Raw genomic sequence first — 26,198 nt, forward strand, 5'->3', positions numbered from 1 at the left:
TCCTGTGGACAGAGGGGGTTCCTGTGGACAGAGGTTCCTGTGGACAGAGGGGTTCCTGTGGTCAGAGGGGGTTCCTGTGGTCAGAGGGTTCCTGTGGTCACCTGGACTCCAAGCCCAGTCCTTGGACCCAGCTCTCCCCTCCGCCCGCCCCCGCCATCTGTGACGGGGTCCGGCCTTTGTTATCCTATACTGATGGGCAGGGGCCCCCGGGAAGCCTTCTCTGGGATGCCCCAGTCCAGGGGTCCACAGGACTTGGGGTTCACCCCCTGTGCCCCACAAGACCAAGAGGGCAGAGGTTTAGTCCCAAGCTCCTGGGTACAAACGCCATCCCCTGCCCGGCTGCCGGAGCCCAAGTCCAGTGTCACCGAGGGCAGCGTCTCCTCTCGTTTGACATCGGTCATTCCTGGCCCCTCGGCGCTCAGCCAGGTGGCTCAACAGCAATGTTTCAGGCGGGAAAGGACAGCCTGGGGACCCCAGAGGACAGGGCACAGGGCCAGCTCTGCCCACGGGGACTCCCTCCTGGGGCCTCGGCCCCCGTCCTGCACCGCTGTGCCTCCCGGGGACCTGGCCTTGGTGGCACTGGCCGTGGTCAGGACGAGAAGCTTCCCCCGGAGCCCCAGGCCCGGCTCTGCCCACCCCCACCTGCCTGGCCCGAGCGGGAGGCCCTTCTGGTCCCAGGACCTTGTGTGACCGCCCCTGTGGCCCAGAGCAGACCGCCGGGCGCCCGCGCCATGGTGGCCCCTGACGCCTCAGCGGGTGCTGCCGCCCCCCAGGCCACAGTCAGCGCCACCGCGGCGGAGCTGAGGGCCCTGCAGGCCCAGTTTGAGGACGCCATCGCGGCCCATCAGAGGGAGACCGCGGCTCTGAACGAGAGTCTCCGGGAGATGGTGGCAGAGCGGAGCCGTGCGGGCAGAGAGGTGAGGGCCGCCGGGCGGGGGAGCCTCGAGGGGCCCTGGGGTGGGGGGTAGGGAAGGCAGGTGTGACCTGGGGGTGGGGAGGGGGGAGCCTGGAGACCCGCCGGGTGGGGGAGCCCCGGGGGGCCCTGGGGTGGGGGGTAGGGAAGGCAGGTGTGACCTGGGGGTGGGGAGGGGGGAGCCTGGAGACCCGCCAGGCGGGGGAGACCCGGGGGGCCCTGGGGTGGGGGGTAGGGAAGGCAGGTGTGACCTGGGGGTGGGGAGGGGGGAGCCTGGAGACCCCCCCACCCGAGGGGCTGTGGGAGGGGCCCAGGCAGCAGGAGGCACAGGCCCCGTGGGACTGGGGTGCAGTGGCCGCGAGGCCGCCCTGCGGGCCCCTGGAGCAGCCGGGCCTGGGTGCGGGCGGGGTGACCCTGCCTGGGCCTGACGTGGGCCTGCCGTGGTGCCCTGGGCGGGGACGTCGCGGGCAGGGTGAGCGGGCGAGGCCCGGTGAGGCGGGTGGGCGGGCAGGCCCGGGAGGTGTTCCTGAGGTGGGTTTGACAGCACTGGGGGGGGGGGGCGCGCCTGCGGGAGGGGGGGCAGGAGGGCACCGGGCTGGGGGCGGGGCGGCCGGCGCCCAGGTGGGGCCCGCAGGGGCGGGGCGGCTCGTGCCCCCGGGCAGTGCGCCAAGGCGGGCGGGTGCTGCTGACCGTTCACGCACCGGCCGGAGGCTGCCACGGAGTGGGGAGAGGGGCTCGCCCTCCCCGGCACCGGCACGGAGGGGCAGGCGGGGTGGATGGAGGAGGAGAGCGTGATTTAACATGACAGGCTGTTTACTTTGGCCCCCAAAGAGAAAGGTCTCCTTTCAACAGATTTCAAAGTCAGGCCGGTCAGCGACCACACGGGGAAGCAAAACGAGATTCTAAAGCTGGGGGCGGCGGGGGAGGAGCGGGGAGAGGCACAAGTTCAGGTTCTCGAAGAGGGGCCCCCAGAAAGGGGCGGGGTGGGGAGCCCGGGGCGAGGGGGGCAGGAGGATCTCAGAAGCGCCCTCCCAGGCGCCAGGCTGGCCAGAGTCGCCATGGAAACCATAACATTTCCACGGCCCTTAAATTGGAGGCCCGTCCAGGCCTCTGGCAGCCCTGCCTGAGTCCACAAGTGTGCTGTGTGCACACACATACACCCCCTGCACGGCTCACACACATACACCCCCCACACATGCAGCACACACATACACCCCCTGCACGGCTCACACACGTGCACCCCCCACACATGCAGCACACACGTAAACCCACTGCACGGCTCACACACATGCACCCCCACACATGCAGCACACACGTAAACCCACTGCACGGCTCACACACGTGCATCCCCCACACATGCAGCACACACGTAAACCCACTGCACGGCTCACACACATGCACCCCCACACATGCAGCACACACGTAAACCCACTGCACGGCTCACACACGTGCATCCCCCACACATGCAGCACACACGTAAACCCACTGCACGGCTCACACACGTGCATCCCCCACACATGCAGCACACACGTAAACCCACTGCACGGCTCACACACATGCACCCCCACACATGCAGCACACACATACACCCACTGCACGGCTCACACACGTGCATCCCCCACACATGCAGCACACACGTAAACCCACTGCACGGCTCACACACATGCACCCCCACACATGCAGCACACACATACACCCACTGCACGGCTCACACACGTGCATCCCCCACACATGCAGCACACGCATGCAGCGGTGTGTGGGCACAGCACGCCCACATGTAGACACATGCGGATGCCATGAAGGGCACACGTGTGTGCAACAGGCAGCATGCACACCCCTGCACATGCTTGCACGCTCATGCATCACGGCGCGCATGTTCACACTTGCACAGATGTAACCACACGTTCACCAGGCCGCGTGCATACACGTGTGCGCACCCATGAACATGCCACACGCAGGCCAGAGCGCCTCCACACCCCTCCCCTCCCCCGCACAGAGCTCTCCGCCACCTCCTCCCTGCAGGAGATTTCAAAAGAGGCTGTTTATACAATTTCTAGTAAAGAAATAATTATTATAATCACATTAAGCGATTTGGCTGTAAAATTCCTGTAAAAGGGCCGGTTGTTCTCAGGAGGCAGAGGGGGTGGGGGCGGGCCTGCATTTGTTTTGCTTGTTTTCATCCCGGTCCTGGGAAATGAAAACAGCCTCTCCCGTGATGGATCGGCCCTTTCGCTGGTCCTTGACCTTCTGGGTGGGTTTCTGCTGAGCTCAGCGGAAAATGCTCCGCACGCTTGTGGCTCCCACATGTGGGGGGCGGGAAGGGAGCAACGGGGGGGGGCGGGAAGGGAGCGAGGGGGGGGCGGGCCCTTCCCAAAAACAGAACAACAATAACAGCGGGCGGACGCGGGAGCCAGGCCGGCCAGGGGCCTGGACAATGTTCCGCTGAAGCAGCCAGCAGCGTGGGGCTTGCTCTTGGCCACCCGGCGCCTGGCCCCGGCCCGGAGTCCCTGCGGCACCCCCCCCCCCCGGCATGTCCCCGCTGGCCGCCTCTGCCTCCTCCTCGGGGACACGCGAGCTGGAACGGAGCCTCCCCCAGAGCCTCCTGGTCAGGGTCACAGCCAGCCTGGGAGGCAGGAGACCAGGGGTCCTGGCCAAGCCCCCGCCCTATGGCCTGGGCACTGAGGGCTGGGCGGCCCCTTCCCCCAGACCCTCCCAGTGGGGGCTGAGCCCAGGATGCTTGTGCCCGGGGTAAAGAGGACCCCTGAACCCCACCCACGCTTGGGCATCGGCAGGCTCTGCCTGGAAGCCCCGTGCAGGGCTCTGCTGGAGAGGATACAGGTCTCGGTCCCAGATCGTGTGTCCCACTCTGGGCCCAGAGCAGATGTCAGGGAGGAGGGCTCACACCTGCCCCTCCCTGGCTTAGCGCCCAGAGGTGCGGGCTAGACATGGCTCCCCCTGCACCCAGAGCCTCCCACCTTGGGCCTCCACTGCCTCTGCAGGCTCAGGAGGCCCACACTTCTGCGGTCTGTGCAGAGCACACAGAGAGAACTCTCTGCCCGGGCAACTGGTCAGCCTGGCCCAGATGGGCCCTGGTGCCAACAGAGGATTTCAAGGGTGCCATGGACCCACCCTCCCCCACTGCTTCTCACCCCAGTCAGGAAGCCCACTCCTGCAGCCATGCAGGGGTCAGGAGCCTGGGCCACTGACCCCGCTGCCCACACCAGGGTGACCGGTGACCCCAGGTCCCACGCTGTTATTGAAGGAGAGGCTTGGACTGAGGCCCCAACAGGTGATGGTGGCCCATCAGGCAGTGGTGGCTGGTCCTGGGTGGGGACAGTGCAGACACGTGGACAGAGCTGTGTCCCACACAGGCCCTGCCGACCAGTGGCCCGTGACCCCGGAGTTCAGGGAGGGAGCATAGGGCAGGACCAGAGCCAGGAGGAGTCAGGGGGTCACCTGTCTGGACTCTGGGACTGGCCCCCGTGAGCTGCCCGGCAGCCTCAGAGGCAGCAGGAGAGGGGACCCCAGGGTTGGCCAAGCCGGGTGGCCAGGACCAGGAGGACACCAGCACCTCAGACCAGGCCCGAGGCCGTGTGCTGTCCCCGGAGCAGCAGGTCCGCCTGCCTGTCCCGTAGCTCCTGACCCCCAGCCCCACACGGCCCACGGCCCTTAGAGCTGATGCTCCTCGCCCAGGCCGAGCAGCTGCGGGCACAGCTGGAGGACACCCAGGAGGAGGCGGCCACGCTGCGCAGGGAGCTGCAGGGCGGTGAGGACAGTCGCCAGGGGCTGCTCAAGGAGGCCGTGGAGGCCCGCCGGGCGCTGGGGGACGAGGCCCTCGAGAAGGACGCACTGCGGCGTTCCAACACGGAGCTGCGGGAGGCCGTGCGCAGGGCCCAGCAGGAGGCGGCCAGGTACGGCGGCCACAGTGGGGCAGCTGCAGGGGCGTCCACCCCCACCCCCACCCAGCCACGGCAGGACAGTGGGTTCCTACTGGTCCGGGCCAGACGATGGCGGTGGGTGCACCTAGGAGACCCGGGGGTCATCGGTGGTCATGCGGGGGGCGGGGGTCATCGGTGGTCATGCAGGGGGCATCCAGGGCACAGAAGGATCTGTCCCGGTTCCTCAGCCCGCGGGAAGTCCTTGTCCAGCAGGAGGTGGCTCAGGGCTGGAGGGGAGGAGTGGGAGGGGTCACTGTGCCCCAAAGGTGACAGGCAGCCCCAAGGAGGCGTGTCTGGCTAGAGCGAGGTGGACAGGGGAGGCCTGAGTGGTGACCAGGGGAGACGCCAGAGCCCCCGGGGCCCCCCCGGCCCCAGCCCATGACACTCCGCTCAGTCTTCAGAGGTCCAAGGAAGAAAAGGAACACCAGGTGCTGGTTCTGGAGGAGGCCCGAGCTGCGGGTCAGAAGGAGGCTGGTGAGCTGCGGGCCAGCCTGCGGGAGGCAGAGCAGGCCCAGGTGGTCACCCGCAGGGAGCTCCAGGAGCTGCGTGGACAGGTGGGCAGACACCCTGGAGCCCGTCGCACACGCCGCCCCGGGGCCCCAGCCTCCCTGTCCCCCAGGGAACCCCAGGAACCACAAGCCCAGGACACCCCAGCCTCTCTGTCCCCCAGGGCACCCCCAGGAACCACCAGCCCAGGGCACCCCCAGCCTCCCTGTCCCCCAGGGCACCCCAGGAACCACCAGCCCAGGGCACCCCCAGCCTCCCTGTCCCCCAGGGAGCCCCAGCCTCCCTGTCCCCCAGGGAACCCCAGGAACCACAAGCCCAGGACACCCCAGCCTCTCTGTCCCCCAGGGGACCCCCAGGAACCACCAGCCCAGGGCACCCCCAGCCTCCCTGTCCCCCAGGGCACCCCAGCCTCCCTGTCCCCCAGGAACCACCAGCCCAGGGCACCCCAGCCTCCCTGTCCCCCAGGGCACCCCAGCCTCTCTGTCCCCCAGGGCACCCCCAGGAACCACCAGCCCAGGGCACCCCCAGCCTCCCTGTCCCCCAGGGCACCCCCAGCCTCTCTGTTCCCCAGGGCACCCCAGCCTCCCTGTCCCCCAGGGGACCCCAGCCTCCCTGTTCCCCAGGACACCCCAGGAACCACCAGCCCAGGGCACCCCCAGGAACCACCAGCCCTGCTCACACTCATGGGGCCCCTCCTGGGTGGGGCAGTCCGGCAGGGCACAGATGACAGGCCTCACGCCTCACGGCTGTCGACAGCCATGCTGAGGCTCGGGAACCCTGAGGGTCAGGGGTCCGACGGAAGGCCAGAGGGGCCGTGTGGCTCCACAGTGGGGCCTTGGTGGTGGGAGCTGGGCTCATCTGGAGGCACCAGGTGCTCTCACGTGTCCGGTGACCGATGCTGGCGGTCAGCAGGGGCCGCGGGCTGGTGTTGGGCTCTGAGCTCTGAGCTCCACAGGGTCCTGGCCCCGGGGGGGAGACTCCAGGTGCCCGTGGATGTCTGCGGGCACTGCAGAGACCCCATCCAGAGCTCATCTTAGCCCGTGGGGGGCTGCCGGGAGGGAGGCTCTCTCCCTGGACGCCTGAGCAGAGGCAGGGATGCAGGGGGTGGCCTGGGCCCCCAGCAGCGGCACCCCACACCCCCAGGTGAAGATGCTGCAGGCCGAGAACCAGAGGAAGAGCCAGGAGGTGGGCAAGCTGCAGGCCCGGTGTGCCCAGGACACGCAGCGGCAGCGGCAGAGCCGGCAGGAGGCCCTGGGGCTGCAGAGGAGGGTGGCCGAGGTGCAGGCTGCCCGGGAGGGTGCCCAAAAGGAGGTAGAGGCCCGAGGGACCCGGGGGAGGGGGCAGAGGCCCGAGGGACCCAGGGGAGGGGGCAGAGGCCCGAGGGACCCGGGGGAGGAGGAGGCAGAGGCCCGAGGGACCCGGGGGAGGAGGCAGAGGCCCGAGGGACCCGGGGGAGGAGGCAGAGGCCCGAGGGACCCGGGGGAGGAGGCAGAGGCCAGAGGGACCCGGGGGAGGGGGCAGAGGCCCGAGGGACCCGGGGGAGGGGGCAGAGGCCCGAGGGACCCGGGGGAGGGGGCAGAGGCCCGAGGGACCCCGGAGGGGGAGGGGGCAGAGGCCCGAGGGACCTGGGGGGAGGGGGCAGAGGCCCGAGGGACCCCGGAGGGGGAGGGGGCAGAGGCCCGAGGGACCCCGGAGGGGGAGGGGGCAGAGGCCCGAGGGACCCTGGGGGAGGGGGCAGAGGCCCGAGGGACCCCGGGGGAGGGGGCAGAGGCCCGAGGGACCCCGGAGGAGGAGGAGGCAGAGGCCCGAGGGACCCGGGGGAGGAGGGGGCAGAGGCCCGAGGGACCCGGGGGAGGAGGGGGCAGAGGCCCGAGGGACCCGGGGGAGGAGGGGGCAGAGGCCCGAGGGACCCGGGGGAGGAGGGGGCAGAGGCCCGAGGGACCCAGGGGAGGAGGGGGCAGAGGCCCGAGGGACCCGGGGGAGGAGGGGGCAGAGGCCCGAGGGACCCGGGGGAGGGGGAAGAGGCCCGAGGGACCTGGGGGGAGGGGGCAGAGGCCCGAGGGACCCCGGAGGGGGAGGGGGCAGAGGCCCGAGGGACCCGGAGGGGGAGGGGGCAGAGGCCCGAGGGACCCTGGGGGAGGGGGCAGAGGCCCGAGGGACCCGGAGGAGGGGGCAGAGGCCCGAGGGACCCGGAGGGGGAGGGGGCAGAGGCCCGAGGGACCCGGAGGAGGGGGCAGAGGCCCGAGGGACCCGGGGGAGGAGGGGGCAGAGGCCCGAGGGACCCGGGGGAGGGGGCAGAGGCCCGAGGGACCCGGAGGGGGAGGGGGCAGAGGCCCGAGGGACCCTGGGGGAGGGGGCAGAGGCCCGAGGGACCCGGAGGAGGAGGAGGCAGAGGCCCGAGGGACCCGGGGGAGGAGGGGGCAGAGGCCCGAGGGACCCGGGGGAGGAGGGGGCAGAGGCCCGAGGGACCCGGGGGAGGAGGGGGCAGAGGCCCGAGGGACCCGGAGGAGGAGGAGGCAGAGGCCCGAGGGACCCGGGGGAGGAGGGGGCAGAGGCCCGAGGGACCCGGGGGAGGAGGGGGCAGAGGCCCGAGGGACCCGGGGGAGGGGGCAGAGGCCCGAGGGACCCCGGAGGGGGAGGGGGCAGAGGCCCGAGGGACCCTGGGGGAGGGGGCAGAGGCCCGAGGGACCCCGGAGGGGGAGGGGGCAGAGGCCCGAGGGACCCCGGAGGGGGAGGGGGCAGAGGCCCGAGGGACCCTGGGGGAGGGGGCAGAGGCCCGAGGGACCCTGGGGGAGGGGGCAGAGGCCCGAGGGACCCCGGAGGAGGAGGGGGCAGAGGCCCGAGGGACCCCGGAGGAGGAGGAGGCAGAGGCCCGAGGGACCCGGGGGAGGGGGCAGAGGCCCGAGGGACCCCGGAGGGGGAGGGGGCAGAGGCCCGAGGGACCTGGGGGGAGGGGGCAGAGGCCCGAGGGACCCCGGAGGGGGAGGGGGCAGAGGCCCGAGGGACCCCGGAGGGGGAGGGGGCAGAGGCCCGAGGGACCCTGGGGGAGGGGGCAGAGGCCCGAGGGACCCGGGGGAGGAGGGGGAAGAGGCCCGAGGGACCCGGGGGAGGAGAGGGCAGAGGCCCGAGGGACCCGGGGGAGGAGGGGGAAGAGGCCCGAGGGACCCTGGGGGAGGAGAGGGCAGAGGCCCGAGGGACCCGGGGGAGGAGGGGGAAGAGGCCCGAGGGACCCGGGGGAGGAGGAGGCAGAGGCCCGAGGGACCCGGGGGAGGAGGGGGAAGAGGCCCGAGGGACCCGGGGGAGGAGGGGGCAGAGGCCCGAGGGACCCGGGGGAGGAGGAGGCAGAGGCCCGAGGGACCCGGGGGAGGAGGAGGCAGAGGCCCGAGGGACCCGGGGGAGGAGGGGGCAGAGGCCCGAGGGACCCGGGGGAGGAGGGGGCAGAGGCCCGAGGGACCCGGAGGAGGAGGGGGCAGAGACCTGAGGGACCCCGGAGGAGGGGGCAGAGGCCCGAAGCTGCCCAGAACCTCTGGCCCCCGTATGACCACGTTTCAGTCAAGGACAGAGTCTCACCCAGGGCAAGAGAGCTCTGAGCCCTGGGGCGGCAGGAGGCCCCCTAGAAGAGCAATTCTGCATGCGCTGCAGGACTCTGAGCTCACACCTACCCCACACCTGCACACGCAGCCCCCACGCCAGCTTGAAAGACGCTCTGTTCAGCCCCAGGCCCCGCCCCCGGGTTCTGTGCTGTGCCGCCCACACCCAGGTGGCCCGGGACCCCACACACAGAGGGGGTGCGCGGGGGGAGGGGGCCCGGGGTTCAGACCCAGAGTTGTGCGCAGAGTGACTGTCGTCATCAAGAGCCCGCTGTGCCCAGGAACGTGGGCTCACCTGCCGTAGCCTGTGTGACCCACGTGTGACCTCACAGCCCCTCATCTCCATCCCTGAATGGGGTCCTTATGCTGCGGCCACCCAGGGAGGGAGAGGCCCCGACCCCAGGGCTTACAGGCTGGCGAGGACTCCGAGGGCCTGGAGCGGGGGCGGGGCTGTGGGCGGGGCCCCCCGGGCAGAGGCATCGCTGTTGACTGCCCTGTTCGCTGGCCTCCTGGGAATGGAGGGCTGGGGCACAGGCCACGGCCAGCCGGGGTCTGCAGCAGCAGGCAGGCAGCCTGACAGGACATGCGGGGAGGGCCCCTCTCACCTGGGCTGAGCCACCCACCCAGGGAAGGGAAGGGCGGTGGCCCCGTGAGGATGAGGATGGGTGAGGAGAGGGGTTGCCGGGGCAACGCGGGGGGGGGGGCTGCCAGGGGCTGGAGTAAAGCGAGAGGGAACCAGGGAGGCTCATCCGGGGAGCTGGAAGGAGCCACCCAGGGCCTCCCTCGTGCACTGTGGGCAGCAGGCCCCTTGGAAGCCTGTGGTGGGTGGTGGGCACCCTCAGGTCCCCCAGCCCTGGTCTCAGGGGGATACTGTCCCACCCTTGGCTGACACAGACCGTGAGCAGTCAGACACACATGGGGCTGGCCACAGGAGGGGCGGCCTGCGGCCGTGGCCCTGGGTGGCCCAGGGTTTCATGAGGCTTCCAGTGGGGTTTCTGATGCCTGCCGGGAGGGGCTGCATGGTCCTGGGCGCCCCTCCCTCGGGGCTCCGGAGCCCCCACTGCACACGCGGGCACCGAGCGGGTCCTCAGTGGTTTTTCACTGCTGGTCCATGAAGAGTTAACCACCCTGTTTTCTTGTTTTTTATTTTTATTTTTTTGAGAGAAAGACAGCAAGGGAGAGAATGAGAAGCATCAACTCGTAGTTGCGGCACCTTAGTTGTTCGTTGATGGCTTCTCATATGTGCCCTGACCCGGGGGGCTCCAGCTGAGCCAGTGACCCCTTGCTCAGGCCAGCGACCTCGGGGTTTCAAATCCGGGTCCTCAGCATCCCAGGTCGACGCTCTGTCCACGGCGCCACCACCGGTCAGGGTCACCACCCTGATGTTATATGTAGATAGGTTAACCCTTTCACAGACTGGCACGAGATTTCAGGCAGAGGGTCACCACTCTGCAGACCAGCAGTTGAAGGCCCCTGTCCTTGGTCGTCCCGGCGGTGCTCTGCCGAGGACGGACTGAGGCCAGAGGCCCAGGGCCAGTCTCAGCGGCCCCTTGGTGCCCAGCCTCAGCCCGGCCCCCACGGCCCCGCCACAGGTGCTGAGGCTGCAGCGGACGCTGGTGGAGGCGGAGGCCCGAGGGGAGGCCCGGGAGCAGCAGCTGGAGGAGCGGCTCCACGCCAGCCGGCGGGCGGAGCAGACCCTCCGGGCCGAGCTGCAGCGGGCCAGCGACGCGGCCGAGGGCCTCCGGGCGCGCCTGGACGGGGCCGGCCGCCGGGTCCACAGCCTGGAGCAGGAGCTGGCCCGGGCGGAGGGCGCCAGGCGGGAGGCCCAGGACCAGCTGGGCCGGCTGTGGTCCACGCTCCGCTGTGGGCTGGGGCTCCCGGCACCAAGCCCCCCTGCCTCCCCCGAGGGGCCTGGCTCCCCAGCCAAAGGTTATTGTCCTCAGTGGCTTCAGGGGGGCTCCTCCCCAGCTCCCCACCCTCCTTGGGCCTTTGGCTCCTCACGGTGGGGGTCTGGACCTGCCGCCGCCCCCAGCCCCCCGGCTCCCCATTGGTGGGGACAGCAGAGAGGAGGGAAGGACGGGGCCCTGGCATGTGCCACCGAGTCCTCCCCACGCCCCTCAGGCCCTGCTGTTCCACAGGCCGGGGCGGCTCCCAGGGTTGCTCTGGGCGGCGCAGTGCCAGCCCCCCAGCCAGGACCCGCTCACCGTGCAGACGGCCCCCCCCTGTCCTGGGACAGCGCGGCCCAGGGGAGGATGTGGCCTCCGTGGGGGACGCCCTGAGGGACTTGGTGCAGAAGCTGCAGGAGGCCCAGCAGGAGCGGGTAAGGGGGCAGCGGGGGGGGGGGGGCTGACCCTGGGGCTCTGGAAGACAGTGGGGGGCCGCTCACCCCCTGTGCTGTCCACCTGCCCCTGCAGAGTGTCCCCAGTGACCCCACACACAGGACCCAGCTCCCAGCACTGCTCACATGTGCTCCCCGTCCTGCTGTGCCAGGGTTCCCCTAGAGCGGCCTGCCCGTGGTCAGGTGTCCCTTCCGAACTGCCACGTGCAAGGGGCTATGGGAAAGACGGACTGTCACCCGCTGTGGCCGGGGGGTCCTCCCTCCCACCAGTGCCGCCCCATGCAGCTCCAGGGTCAGTTCCTGAAGGTCACCTTGAGCCTGCAGGCAGGTGCCACTACCTGCCACTGCACACCGCACACCCCAGACCTGGGCCACCATGCCCTCCCCGAGGCCTGTCCCAAGTGCCCACGGGCTGCCCACCAGACCCCGCCGCCTGTAGCCTGACCCCTCGGCCCCCTCCCCAGGACACCTGGCGTTCGCAAGCGGCAAGCCTGTGCAGCCGGCTGAGAGAGGCAGAGAGTGAGCGTGCCCGAGCCCGGAGCCATGTGGGGCAGCTGCAGGTGGCCCTGGCCCGGGCGGAGGAAGGTGACCTCCCTTCCCTGCTTGCGTCTGGGGCTCCCCTAGAACACCCACTCAGGGCCACCCATGTGCAGCCCTGGGAGCGGCTCTAGCGTGGGCCACGGGGCAGCACCCACACCAACACCCCTGTAACTGGGGGGTGTGGCGGGCGGCATGTCCCCAGAGACCATGAGAGGCTCTCCTGTCATGCCAGCCTCCTGCTCTTCCTACCCCGGGGCCTTTGCCTGAGCGGTGCCGGCCCTTGATGCCTTCCTACCCCGGGGCCTTTGCCTGAGCCGTGCCTTCTGCCCAGTCACAAGGCCCACGCCCCCATAGGGTCGTCTCATGTCACCTCAGAACTGCTCCTTAGCCTGCTGGCCACCCCACTGCATTTCTGCCCCCTGTCCCCATGAGAGGGGCACCCAGGAAGCTGGACCCAGGGCCTGAATGTCTGGCAGAACAGAAGGCCGGAGAGAAGGGTGGGCAGGGGAGGGCCCAGGGTCTCGTGGAGGACCGGGACTCCCGCCCCGCCCCGGAGACCTTGAGCTTGGAGGACGGCAGGAGCAGATTGCTGTCAGAGGCACCAGTCACTTAAACTCCCCGAGCCTCAGTCTCCCGGCCTGTGCCGCAGCCTGAGACTCGGGAGCCAAGGCGAGCCGCCTGCTTGCCCTGCAGGCTGGCGCAGGGCGGAGGGGGAGGCGGGCAGCGCGCGGGCCACCAGGGCCCTGCAGGAGGAGGCGCTTCGGAAGCTGGAGGCGGAGCACCTGGCTGGAGCGCGGGCTGCAAGCCAGGAGAAGAGGCGGCTCCAGGTGGGGACCCCACACACCCAGGGCAGGGTGGGGGGCGCTGTTCTTGAAGGGAGGTCTCAGGTCCCTGCGGGCAGGTGGCCTCGAGGGGCACTGGGTCCCCACAGAGCTCAGCGGGGCCATCTGTGCAGAGCTGCCTTTGAGGTGGTCTTAGCCCTGACTTTACAGACTGGGGAAACTGAGTCCTGGGCAGAGAGTGACTGGGCCTGGGGGGCAGGGCTAGCAAGGGGCAGACGCCCGGCCTCTCTCTGTGGCCACACCGCAAGCACTGGGCAGCCCAGCCTCGGGGCTCCCTGCAGGATCAGGTCTGCACTCCTGCGGAGCCACGGTTTATCCCACGTCGCTCACGTGCAGAAGGAGGCGACACAGGTGGCCTCAGCGAATGTCCCCAGTGGGGCTCTGTGCTGTCATGTCAGGGTGGCTTGGGGTCTGCAGTTTCCAGGAGAGGAACCCAGGCCCGGAGAGGGGCCAGCCTAGGTGACGAGGGCTGGCCCGGGCCTCCCCCTCACAGCCCAGCCCAGGCCTGGAAAGCTGAGCTCCTTGAGGACCTGGGGGTGTGGAGAGCAGCGTGCTGTAGGTGGGGGGAGCACTGGCCCTTGCGAGGCCCTGGCCCCAAGGTCTCGGGCCCACACTGGGAAGGCGAGGCCGATGCCGGCAGCAGAGCAGAGGGGATGGAGCAGGACACGGGCAGAACACTGGCTCAGCCCCCGGAGTACAAGTCACTCCTCTCCGAGTGGCCTGTGGGGAGGCCCCCCAGGTGAGGGAGGAAGCAGAGGGACAGCCTTGCAGGGGGGGGAGCTCAGCCCCAAAGAGATTGTGAGACAAAAGGTAAATCCTGTTTCAAGATCCCCTCCAGCCGGAGTGACCGGCTTTCTGGCTAGGAGTGTGCATGTGTGTGTGTGTGAGTGTGTGTGTATGTGTATGTGTGAGTGTGTGAATGTGTGTGTGTGTGTGTATGTGTGAGTGTGTGTGTATGTGTGAGTGTGTGAATGTGTGTGTGTCTGAGTGTGTGTGTGTGTGTGTGAGTGTGTGAGTGTGTGTGCACATGTGCGAGTGTGTGAATGTGTGTGTGTGTGAGTGTGTGAATTTGTGTGAGTGTGTGTGTGTGAGTGTGTGTGTGTCTGTGTGTGAGTGTGAGTGTGTGTGTTTGTGTGCATGTGTGTGTGAGTGTGTGTTTGTGTGCGTGTGTGTGCGTGTGTGTGTGCGTGTGAGTGTGCGAGTGTGCATGTGAGTGTGTATGTGTAAGTGTGAGTGTGTGAATGTGTGTGTGTTTGTGTGAGTGTGTGTGTGAGTGTGCGTGTGTGTGAGTGTGTGAATGTGTGTATGTGAGTGTGTGTATGTGAGCATGTGCGTGTGTGCGAGTGTGAGTGTGTGTGCGAGTGTGAGTGTGTGTGTGAGTGTGCGTGTGTGTGTGAATGTGTGTGTGTGTGTGTGAGGGGGTCAGTCCCAGGGTTCAGGTGCTCAGCTGGGCAATGGCAGGACTCATGAGGTGTGGAGGTCAGACACCAGGGCAGGCGGGATGGGGCCGTGGTCCATGTTACACATTATGCTCACACGTATGCTCACATGTATGCTCACATGTATGCGCTCCTCGCACAGCTGGAAATAAAGTTGAACTATGCCTGTTAACTCAGCCTTTGCACACACGGTGCAGTAATTCGGTTGCCCGCATTGGGTCCGTCCGCTGAGCTGGTCCACGCCCAGAGCGGGAGCTGAGTCTTCCCGCTGGGATTCCTTCTCTTGGCCGCGGGGCCTTCACTCCCAAGGGTCTCTGACTTGTGGGTGCCACGCTCGGTCTCCGGGGTTCAGCTCTTCGTGGCTCGAGCTCTCCCAGGTCTGGGGGCCTCGCTACCGCAGGACTGCCGTCTGTCCCGAATCCCCCCACCCCACCCCCGCGGGCAGCACTCCTGCCCCTTCGCTGTCCAGCGTCGCCCGCCTCCCGCCCGCCCGCCTGCCTTCGGCCTCAGTCCCGAGGTCTCCGCCTTTCCTGGGGAACCTGCCCGGCTCCCAGGCTCCGGGGGGCGCGTCCGCCCTGCTTTTCTTCGCTGGCAGGATGCTCTCCGCCTGTAAGTCTCCCTTGTGACCTTCGTTGTGACCTTGACCGCAGGTGGTCCGCTCTGCCCTCCCCGCCCCTCCCCTCTGGGGCCCTCATCCCAGCCTCGTCCCTTCTCCCCGGCCTTGGGGACAGGGGTGGGGGGTGTTATGGCGCTAAGTGTGCTGGGGGGGGCACCGAGGGCAGCTGGGACCCCTTCCTGCATCCCAGCCTCCCCCTGGCTGCAGGGGGCTCTGCCCCTGTGCCCCGGGGGGATCCCCCTGCCCCAAGACCTGCCTGCCCCTCTCTTTCTGCCAAGTGCCCGCTGGGGTCCGGGTGAGCCTGGCCCCGAGCCTGACGCCCCTGGTGTCTGCAGAGCCGGGTCTTTAACCCCACGGCAGCCCACACGGGACGCACTGCTTCCCAATCCACGGCAGCCCACACGGGACGCACTGCTTCCCAATCCACGGCAGCCCACACGGGACGCACTGCTTCCCAATCGCAGAGGCCGAAGAAACCCCGTCTGTTAGGTTCCAGTCCGGCCGGCCGCAGGCCCACGGGGGTGGCTGGCTCTCTCCCAGGTCTGTCCCTCGGGTGGGCCAGGCCACGTCCTCACCGGAGGCCGGAAGAGGCCCCTTGCAGCTGGCTCTAGGTGTGGCAGGTCCGGTTCCCTGTGGCTGAGGGGACCAAGGTCCCGTTTCCCAGTGGTCGGCTGAGGACGGAGCAGCTTCTGAAGGCTTCTCCCAGATCCCAGTGGGGGGGGGGTTCCCTCGTGGACCCTCACTCGGAGCCCTGCAGCCCAGACCTCGGGGGCTACTAGGCCCCCCCGGAGGGTCTCCCACTGGTGAATTACTAACCTTCCTTACATCTCCAAATCCTTTCACCGAGTAATCCAACATAATCACAGGAGGACACCAGGGTCAAAGCTCAGGGCCATGGGTCACTGCCGGCCACACCCGGCTTCAGTGACTTGTTGCGCATGTCACCTGAATCCGTGAGCACACAGGTGTCCCAGGTTCTCCTCCCGTCTTTCCAGGAGGGGCCCGTTTTTCCTGAGATTTCAGGCCGTTTGTTTGCCCGCGGGACCTCAGTCAGGTTGGATTCGACACGTGAGGGTGTCTCGTCTGTTACGGGAAGTGGAAGCCGGAACAAACGCTCATGTTGTCTCTGAAATTCCAGAACGTCGTCAACACGTTGACGCGTGTGGTTCCCTCGGTTGTCAGTGCCTGAACTCGGCGAGCCCACCCGGAAATCTGTCTCAGTTCCTACAGGTTCTTCTCACTCGGGAGAACGCCTCCCCCCACGCGTCCCTGCGCCTCGGTCCTGAAGTGTCCGCCCCCAGCACTGCTCTCTGGGCCCGGCCTCCTTGCTGACCTTGACCTGCGCCTTCCCGGCTCTCGGCAGAGTCTGGGGAGTCCGTGCGGTTTAGCTGCCCAGTCTGCGCGCCGGTGTGTTTGCCTCGATGGCTCTCTCCCGGACCGTCTCCTGAGAGCGTCCACGACCCTTTTCTGACACAGATTCCCTCTTCCTGGTGGTCACTCTGTTCTTCTCCTTCGCGACGCTCAGGTCTGAGTCCTCAGATTGACTTTGTCTCCTGAGCCGCAATCCACGGCTTTGTCCCTCGTGACGTCTGTAAAGAAGGGAGTGTGGTCTGGCTCAAAGTTGGGAGTGCAGAGAACCCCACCCCCGCCCCGCCCGGCCCTGGGGACTTCATGGGACCCTGTCCAGGCATTTCAGGCCCAAATGAAAGGCAGAGAGAAAGGTTCCAAGGGGGAGCCCTCGGGGCCGTGGGGGCCATGGGGGCTGTGGGGCTGTGGGGGCCGTGGGGGCCGTGGGGGCCGTGGGGGCTGTGGGGCCGTGGGGCCATGGGGCCGTGGGGGCTGTGGGGCCGTGGGGCCGTGGGGGCCGTGGGGGCTGTGGGGCCGTGGGGGCCGTGGGGGCCGTGGGGGCCGTGGGGCCGTGGGGGCCATGGGGGCCGTGGGGCCGTGGGGGCCGTGGGGGCCGTGGGGGCCGTGGGGGCCGTGGGGGGTGTGGGGGGCATGGGGCTGTGGGGGCCGTGGGGGCCGTGGGGCCGTGGGGGCCGTGGGGGCCGTGGGGCCGTGGGGGCCGTGGGGGCCGTGGGGGCCGTGGGGCCGTGGGGCCGTGGGGGCCGTGGGGGCCGTGGAGGCCATGGCAAAAGCAGCCCTGAGCCCTCACTAGAGTTTTCTGTTCCAAGAATGGGGTTGACGAGGACCCTGCTCTGGGGACCAGCTGTGGTGACGGGGGGCCTTCTTGTTCCTCACGCATCGTGACCCTTATCCCCGGAGCCCTCCCTCTCCACGTCCAGCGGCCCCCCCAGCCCTGGTCCTCTGAGCCAGGGGGACAGGGGGACAGCAGGGCTCCCACCCGGGGTCTCCACTCATGGGTGCCATGGTCTCTTCTGGGTGTTATTTAGATCAGTGGTCCCCAACTCCCGGGCCGTGGACCGGTCCCGGTCCGTGGGCCATTTGGTACTGGTCCGCAGAGAAAGAATAAATAACTCACATTATTTCCGTTTTATTTATATTTAAGTCTGAATGATGTTTTATTTTTTAAAAATGACCAGATTCCCTCTGTTACATCCGTCTAAGACTCACTCTTGACGCTTGTCTCGGTCACGTGATACATTTATCTGTCCCACCCTAAAGGCCGGTCCGTGAAAATATTTTCTGACGTTAAACCGGTCCGTGGCCCAAAAAAGGTTGGGAACCACTGGTTTAGATCGTCTGTGCCCATGTTAATTTTTCTGCTTGATCAAGAATGTACTCCATCTTTTAGTGAAGCATGTGGACTAAAACCCATCAATATTGCGTCAAATCATCCCAGGATTCTGGCAGTCACCATTTCTCCCATTTTCTGGCTGGTGGAAGTTCCGGTCTCCAGCGCCAAGGAGAGCTTTTCCAAATTCTGTAAACTGTGGGCCACCGCGGGGGGGGGGGGGGTACTGAGACTTGCCAAAGCCACGGGCAGCCACGGGCCCTTCAGCCAAACGGCGAGGCCGGGCACCAGGGCCCTCACTGGGTGAGCCCGGGCAAGGCCTGCACATCCGTCCGTGGGGCCGGGATTTTCTCCCTTCCACATAAGCTGGCGTGTTTGTCAAGAGAAACTTTAATTAAAAACATATTTTTCTAATTAAATGGTAGGCCGTGCTGTGCAAACAGTAAGATTCTTGTTTGGGAGCAAATCCCTCTCGTTTCCAGGGCTACCCTGGGGATTCACTCACTGGGCCAGGGTGTGAGGACGCACGCCTGCCCCCCCCCGGGGGGGGGCACAGCCCACGTCACCGACCCCACGTGACCCTGTGTCGGAGCCAGGTCTCAGCCTCGCTGGCTCTGGGTCACGGCGGCCTCCTGGCACCAGCGTGCCACGCCCGACCCCACCGGCTCTCACGTGCCCGCGCCAGAACCCCTCGCACACCCCGCCTCCCCTGAGAGGGTCCCCTGGGCCCGACCTGAGCTCCGTGCTGGGTCCAGAAGCAAAGCCGGGAGCCCTCGGCCTTCCTGCCGGGCACAGGTCCGTCGGCTGGGGTCACAGAGCAGACTCCTCACGTTCTGTCCAGACTGTTGGTGTCCGTTTCGTTAGTGGGGTGTCTCGATGGGCTTGTTCAGTGCGAGGATTAGCCCCTCCTCATGAAGGGAACGGGTGAGCTTTCCAGCTTTGTTCGTTTTTTGTGTTTTTTTTTAATCACCTAGAATAACCCAAGTACCGCATTCCCCCATGTATCAGACGCACATTTTTCTGAAAAATGCGGGGTCTAAAAGGCCAGGTGTGTGTTATACAGCGGTTGTGGCATTTCAAACGCCACAGATGGAACTGAGGACGAGGCAATAGATGAAGACCGGGATTCGTCATCAGACACAGACGAGGACAAGCTCATGGATGGGAGTTTTGACAGTGATGAGGAGCGGTATGAATTTTATGATGAATAAAACTTGAGTTCAGTCACTTGATGTAATCCTTTTATCCTTTTTTTTTTTTTTTTTTTTTTCAAATTTCGGGCCCCAAAATGAAGGTGCATTTTCTACGCGGGGAAATGCGGCAGCTTCCGAGTTAAGCTTTTTTAAAGGTTAGGTTGAATTTACCTGCAAAGCCCGGCCTCTTGGGGGAGTCTCGGCTTCTTCCCCCTTCTGTGTGTTCTGCCTCCGGGGCTGTCCAATTCCCCGCCCCTTCCTGGGTCCGTCTCTGTCACTCGGCCGGCTGGCGCCCAGTACCTCTAAGTGCACACGTGGTCGCCATCCTCGGTGGGTGGGTGGTTCTACCTGCAGTTCGACCTGCGCCTGCCTCCTGGGTGCGGGAGGTTTTCTGCTCGTTTCTCCCGACCCAGCTTGCCAACAGCTCGCCTCTTCCTCTGGCCTTTCCGAAGGGTCAGCCTCTGTCTCTCCTCTTTGTCTCGTGTGTGCACCGTTCGGCTCTCAGCTTTCCTGACGCCCTCTCTCGGTTGTGGTCACTCTCCCGATGGCCACCATTGAAGAAGGGGCGTGTTTATGTTCCGACTTTCTCTTTCCCTGGTAAGCGTGTTCCGTGTCATGGAGGCTTCCCTGATTGCGTGTGCTGTGGGACCCATGGCTTTTTTTCCTGTTCGCCCATCTTCTGGGAATTTTTCATTTTCATTTCTTCTTTAATCCGCGGGTTCGTCGTCGTTTTGTTTCTGAAGAATCACTTCATGTTCGGGCCACTTCCTGTCGTGACGTCCAGTCTCGAGGGCGCGGCTCAGACCGCGTGGGCTCCTGGATCCGTTTCTGGACGGAGCTGCGTCCGCGCTCCCCGAGCGTCGTCTGTTGACCGGTAGCTTTTTGCTTCCTCGGTCTTGGTTCGGTCCAGTTGTTTGCAGTATGTTTGGAGGGACACTGGACGAGCTGATCTCCGAGGGGACAGGGAAGAACGGGTGATGATAACTGACCGAACGTTGGCGCGGTCACGGCAGGAGGGCTCACGCAGGCCGGACAGAGAGACCGGCAGGATGGGGCGGGGCCCAGAGGTGTTCGGCCATCTCTAACCAGCTCCGACCATAGGCTCCTACCTGGGCCACCGAGTCCCACTGTGCAGAGTAAGGGCTTGTTGTGTCCTGAGACTGCCTGGAGGGTGGAACCAGCTCATGAAAGAATGGACCCGTCAGGCCCTGGTCGGTTGGCTCAGTGGTAGAGCATCAGCCCGGCACGTGGAAGTCCCGGGTTCAATTCCCGGCCAGGGCACACAGGAGAAGCGCCCATCTGCTTCTCCACCCCTCCCCCTCTCCTTCCTCTCTGTCTCTCTCTTCCCTTCCCGCAGCCAAGGCTCCATTGGAGCAAAGTTGGCCCGGGCGCTGAGGATGGCTCCATGGCCTCTGCCTCAGGCGCTAGAATGGCCCTGGTTGCAACAGAGCAATGCCCCAGATGGGCAGAGCATCACCCCCTGGTGGGCGTGCCGGGTGGATCCCGGTCGGGTGCATGCGGGAGTCTCTCTCTGTCTCCTGCTTCTCACTTCAGAAAAATACAAAAGAAAGAAAGGATGGACCAGCCCTAACCCAGTGGATGAAAAGGTATCAAGCTGAGGGCCTGAACCCCAGGGCCCAAAGGACGGTCTTGGGGGTACTGTGTGCACTCTACTCCACGGTGCTGGGGGCGGGCTGTTCACTGAGACCCCCGTCTGCTCTTAGAGCACGAGACATTTCCCACCGTCCTGCTGCCAGACCTGCACCTCACAGCAGCCCCCAGAGGGTGGGGCCTCTCACAGCCCTCCTCCCTCCTTCTCTGAGTCCCGACAAGACCCCTGTCAGACTGCATCACACCTGTGACAGATGGGGAAACTGAGGCTGGTCCACGTCCCACTCTTCCCTACCCGGCTCCCAGGTTGGAGCCACAGGGGTCAACGCTCTAAACTGGGCAGACGGCCGGGGTCACGCAGTCCGGGGGCGATCAGGACCCTCTCGTGTGAGGCTTGCTCAGCCAGCCCCATCACAGGGTCAGGACTGAGGACCAGAGTGACACAGGAGACGAGTCGCTCAGCGGCACGTAGGGTGTTGTCCCAGGGGCGCCCCGTTCCACGTTACGGTGAATTTGAATTCCACGGACGCCGAGTCCCTGTGAGAGGAGCCTGCTGCTTCACACAGGAGGTCTGGGCCTCGTCACAACACCACGGAGTACTTGAGCCGCATTGGGAGGAAACCTCTGACTTTCTGTTGGGGGAAGTATACAAACAGGAAACTGTCATTTTACAAATGGCAAGAGAGGGTGGGACATCACAGTTTTGGGGACAAGCACTGCCCCCCTCCCTGTCCCTTTCAAAGGACCCCTGTCAGCCAAAAACGCGTGTGCAGAGTCGTTCCCCACCTCCTCCGAGGAGCCCTCCTGCATAGGCCAACGTCTGCTCCAGCATTTGCTGAGGCTACAGTGAGAGAGTGGACAGACAGCCTCCCAGACACAGCACCCAGGACACGACAGCAGTGGTCACTGTGGAGGAGGCGTGTGTGCTGAGCCTGGGGCCTGTGAGCTGCGGGCGGGCACCTGCCTGGGTCACTGGGGTCCCTGCACTGTGAAGCTCCCCCTGCCTGGGTCACTGGGGTCCCTGCACCGCGAGGCTTCCCCTGCCTGGGTCATTGGGGTCCCTGCACCGTGAGGCTCCCCCTGCCTGGGTCATTGGGGTCCCCGCACCGTGAGGCTCCCCCTGCCTGGGTCATTGGGGTCCCCGCACCGTGAGGCTCCCCCTGCCCGGGTCACTGGGGTCCCTGCACTGCGAGCCTCCTCCTGCCCGGGTCACTGGTGTCCCTGCACTGTGAGGCTCCCCCTGCCTGGGTCATTGGGGTCCCTGCACCGTGAGGCTCCCCCTGCCCGGGTCATTGGGGTCCCTGCACCGTGAGGCTCCCCCTGCCTGGGTCATTGGGGTCCCTGCACCGTGAGGCTCCCCCTGCCTGGGTCATTGGGGTCCCTGCACCGTGAGGCTCCCCCTGCCTGGGTCACTGGGGTCCCTGCACCGTGAGGCTCCTCCTGCCTGGGTCATTGGGGTCCCTGCACCGTGAGGCTCCCCCTGCCTGGGTCACTGGGGTCCCTGCACCGCGAGGCTTCCCCTGCCTGGGTCATTGGGGTCCCTGCACCGTGAGGCTCCCCTGCCTGGGTCATTGGGGTCCCTGCACCGTGAGGCTTCCCCTGCCTGGGTCATTGGGGTCCCTGCACTGTGAGGCTCCCCCTGCCTGGTTCATTGGGGTCCCTGCACTGTGAGGCTCCCCCTGCCTGGGTCACTGGGGTCCCTGCACCGTGAGGCTCCCCCTGCCTGGGTCATTGGGGTCCCTGCACCGTGAGGCTCCCCCTGCCTGGGTCATTGGGGTCCCTGCACTGTGAGGCTTCCCCTGCCCGGGTCATTGGGGTCCCTGCACCGTGAGGCTCCCCCTGCCTGGGTCACTGGGGTCCCTGCACCGTGAGGCTCCCCCTGCCCGGGTCATTGGGGTCCCTGCACCGTGAGGCTCCCCCTGCCCGGGTCACTGGGGTCCCTGCACTGCGAGCCTCCTCCTGCCCGGGTCACTGGGGTCCCTGCACCGTGAGGCTCCTCCTGCCTGGGTCATTGGGGTCCCCGCACCGTGAGGCTCCCCCTGCCTGGGTCATTGGGGTCCCTGCACCGTGAGGCTCCCCCTGCCCGGGTCACTGGGGTCCCTGCACCGTGAGGCTCCCCCTGCCCGGGTCACTGGGGTCCCTGCACCGTGAGGCTCCCCCTGCCCGGGTCACTGGGGTCCCTGCACCGTGAGGCTCCCCATGCCTGGGTCACTGGGGTCCCTGCACCGTGAGGCTCCCCCTGCTGGCTCAGTGCCCAGTCTCCCTTCTGGCCCCCACACCCCACAACCCCTCAGCTGGCCCTGTCTCCCTTCCCCCAGCAGCCAGGCTTCAGGGGGGTCTGCGCCTCCGCCTCCCCCACACCCTCAGCCCCCGCCACACACACACACACACGCACACACACACACACACGCACACACACATGTGCACACACACACACACACGCACACACACGCACACACACGTGCACACACACACATGTGCACACACACGTGCACACACACGTGCACACACACACGCACACATGTGCACGCACACACATGCGCACACACACACATGTGCACACACACACGTGCACACACACACACACACACGCACACATGTGACAAGGCCACCAGCAATGTTTGTCTCCACCCCAATGGTCCTTTTTAGGTCAATGTCTCCCTGGCCACTTGAGGCACTTCACAAAGAAGCTGGCCCCTCCCTCCCTATTCCCGCCGGCCCTCTGGTCCTCCCTGAGTGGCCACCTCTGCTTCTCCTTGCCCTGACATCCACGTGCCTGGGACCCCTCTCTCCCTTCTCACTTCTCACCAGGGCGCCCTCTCTCCTCTGGTCTCCAGAGCCACCTGGTTCTGCAACCATGTCCCCCCGGCTAGAGACTCCTGGTATCCCCCCCAAGACTGAACCTGGAAACTTCACCCCCAAACATGCTCCCCTCTGGGTGCGTGGGTCCATACCCGGGAGTCCTCATCCGCCACACGGCCCCTCCGGGCGCTGGGCCCCACGTCACAGCCTTTTCCTCCCCCCTCGAATCCACGGGGCACGTGGGAGGGTTCAAACGCTGAGGCCGGCCGACGTCACGAGGCCACTCCGGGTCACAGGCTGCCGCGAGCTTCCCACTATGCATTCCACGCAGGACTCACGTGAGGTCTCGGGCCCCACAGTGGGCCGGCTTGGGGCCCAGGGGGCCTGACAGGCACTGTCCTCCTTGTGAGGGCTCAGAGCGGAGGGGTGACGAGGGCAGGGCTGCTGTCACAGGGGAGACGGCCAGGCTGGGTGATGTCAGTGTGGGCCCCGGGCAGGCGTCCGGCCTGGGCAGTGAGGCTGCAGGGCCCCGGGCAGGCGTCCGGCCTGGGCAGTGAGGCTGCAGGGCCCCAGGCAGGCGTCCGGCTTGGGCAGTGAGGCTGCAGGGCCCCGGGCGGGCGTCCGGCCTGGGCAGTGAGGCTGCAGGTCCGAGCAGGGCCCTGGGCAGGCGTCCGGCCTGGGCAGTGAGGCTGCAGGTCCGAGCAGGGCCCTGGGCGGGCGTCCGGCCTGGGCAGTGAGGCTGCAGGGCCCCGGGCAGGCGTCCGGCCTGGGCAGTGAGGCTGCAGGTCTGAGCAGGGCCCCGGGCAGGCGTCCGGCCTGGGCAGTGAGGCTGCAGGTCTGAGCAGGGCCCCGGGCGGGCGTCCGGCCTGGGCAGTGAGGCTGCAGGTCTGAGCAGGGCCCCGGGCGGGCGTCCGGCTTGGGCAGTGAGGCTGCAGGTCTGAGCAGGGCCCCGGGCGGGCGTCCGGCCTGGGCAGTGAGGCTGCAGGTCTGAGCAGGGCCCCGGGCGGGTGTCCGGCTTGGGCAGTGAGGCTGCAGGTCTGAGCAGGGCCCCGGGCGGGCGTCCGGCCTGGGCAGTGAGGCTGCAGGTCTGAGCAGGGCCCCGGGCGGGTGTCCGGCTTGGGCAGCGAGGCAGGGTCCGGAGGCGGGGGGGTGGGGGGCCCGTGGTGGGTGAGCCTGGGGTGGTTCATTCCAAGGCCGGAAGCAGGGGAGGTCCTCCCGGACGTGCCTCCAGGGCCACTCTGGCCGCAGCACAGAACCTGCCAGGCTCAGCCTTTTCCCGCCCGGGGCCTCCTGTCCAGGCCCCGAGGCTGCGTCGCAGACTGCCCCACGGGGAGGGGAGCGTTCTCGCCTCCTCACATCTCACCCACCTGCGGCAGGGCCTAGGCGGACACTGTGACTCCCTCCCCAGGGTCAGCTGGACACACTGCGCCGGGCCCTGGACGAGAGCCGGAGGCACGGACGGCGGCTGGAGGAGCAGGTCGCCAGCCCGGAGCGCCGGAGCCAGGAGAGGGGCAGAGCACGGGGGTCCCCGCGGCAGGTGAGGCCCCGGAGAGCCAGCCCCTGGGTGTGAGCGTAGCCCAGGTGCTCAGACACTAGCCGGTGCCCAGCTGACTGACCGGGAGTCCGAAGGGGTCCCCTGCTCCCGTGACCCAGGGACCCAGCCCACGCGGCCTCTCCCTGCCCGGTGCTCAGGTGGCAGCAGCGCAGGGGGCCAGCCGCGGGGACACAGCCTCCCTGCACCCCGAGGGCCCTGCCTGCAAGGGGGCCTCATGGCTCTGCAGGCACGCCAGGCACAGGTTCGGGCTCTGATGGGTGGTCCCTGGAGAGGGGTTCGGGGTCCCCCGCAGGGGTTCCTGGCCGGTCGCGACAAGAGCCTCTGTGAGCACGCCTGGGCCGCGGCTGGGCACAGGGGTCACTGCCTGTCCCCCCAGTGCAGGGAGCCGAGCGGAGTGCGGGAACAGCTGCTGGGTCCCCCCTGCGGCGCTGGCCCTGGGCAGGCTGTGGGCGGGGCGGCCCACCCCGGCTTCCCCTGTGTCGAGGGGACCAGGTGTCCGTCACTCGCAGCTGTGTTAAGTGGCACCCGGCAGACTTTGCAGGGCACCTCGGGTCCAGCGGCTCCCTGGCTTGTCACCGTGTCACCTGCTCCCGAGACTGGCCTCCCCCTGGGCACGCTTGTCTGGTCTGGGCAGTGTGTCTCGGGGGACCACAGGGGCCAGGCTCGGCCTCACTGGCTGGTAGAATGAGGCACAAGGGGACAGGGGCCCAGGGCTCTCAGATTCTGAAGGAGGAAGGTCCCGGGAGGGTGAAGCAGTCAGGGTGGAGGCTGCCACCCCCTGGGGGCAGGAAGGAGGGTGACCTGTGTGTCAGGAGCAGAGGCTGAACCAGGAGCAGCTGGGGTGTCCATGGAGGGGACAGGGTGGGGGTGACGGCTGTGTGCACACTGACCTCACATGCCCCAAAGGAGCGGCGAGGCCCCTGGCGAGGGGACCGCTGGGCCTGGCGCCTCCAGGACAGGCTCTGTCTCCCGTCCCAGGCCGACCCCGGCCACCAGGCACATGACATCCAGCTGAGGCGGACTCAGGGACAGGAAGGTTTTCCAGAAGGGAGTGGCCAAGTCAGCGGGGGACAGAGACCCCAGGGGGGCGGGGACAGGATGGGAGTGTGGATGGGGACACAGAGACACCGCAGGTCAGGACAGCCCCAGACAGCCACACTGGCCAGCACATCCACGCAGGGCGACCTGCCCTCCCAGGCCGGAGGGTCGGCCAGCTGGGTCATTCCGGTCCTCACGATCCTGCATGGCCACTCCCGGGGGGCGGGGGCCGAGGCTCAGGGGCCATGGCACTGCCCGGCCTGGGGGGAGGGGAGGAACAGCTAATGAGTTCCAGGTCAGCTGTGAGGGCCGCAAACCCATAAACCCTTTATTGGTGTCTCAGGGGGAAGCCGGCTGTGGTGTTTGTTTGTTTTGGACTCGCTTCTCCCTGCCTGCAGGCTCTGCCAGAACTGTCAGTGGGGTTTTAAAGAAACAGGACTTCCTTTCTCGGCAGAGGGGGCTCCGTTCTTCGCGGTCCTGCGTTGGTCACGCTCTGACCGCTGACCCCGGGGCCCCGCCCCTAGCAGGCTGCTCCTCCATGAGGCCCAGGCCCTGAACGGAGGACTGACCGGGGCTGCTGT

At 67.1% G+C, this 26,198-nt stretch overlaps 1 protein-coding gene across 5 annotated transcripts in view; it reads left to right on the forward strand.

The window, feature by feature from the left end:
• CROCC2 (ciliary rootlet coiled-coil, rootletin family member 2) overlaps nt 1–26,198 on the forward strand; it is a 73,705-nt gene that overhangs the window by 43,709 nt on the left and 3,798 nt on the right. For 4 of the 5 annotated variants that reach the window (XM_066346542.1, XM_066346544.1, XM_066346545.1 and 1 more), the window contains 9 exons: nt 774–917; nt 4,607–4,824; nt 5,246–5,405; nt 6,502–6,669; nt 10,541–10,877; nt 11,087–11,268; nt 11,751–11,871; nt 12,520–12,653; nt 24,433–24,561. In XM_066346542.1, coding sequence (XP_066202639.1) covers nt 774–917; nt 4,607–4,824; nt 5,246–5,405; nt 6,502–6,669; nt 10,541–10,877; nt 11,087–11,268; nt 11,751–11,871; nt 12,520–12,653; nt 24,433–24,561 — 1,593 coding nt within the window. The remainder of the gene's footprint in view (nt 1–773; nt 918–4,606; nt 4,825–5,245; nt 5,406–6,501; nt 6,670–10,540; nt 10,878–11,086; nt 11,269–11,750; nt 11,872–12,519; nt 12,654–24,432; nt 24,562–26,198) is intronic. The other variant, XM_066346546.1, reaches the window with a different exon arrangement.

The sequence above is a fragment of the Saccopteryx leptura genome, chromosome 7 (assembly GCF_036850995.1).
Source record: "Saccopteryx leptura isolate mSacLep1 chromosome 7, mSacLep1_pri_phased_curated, whole genome shotgun sequence".
Classification (NCBI taxonomy): Eukaryota; Metazoa; Chordata; class Mammalia; order Chiroptera; family Emballonuridae; genus Saccopteryx; species Saccopteryx leptura.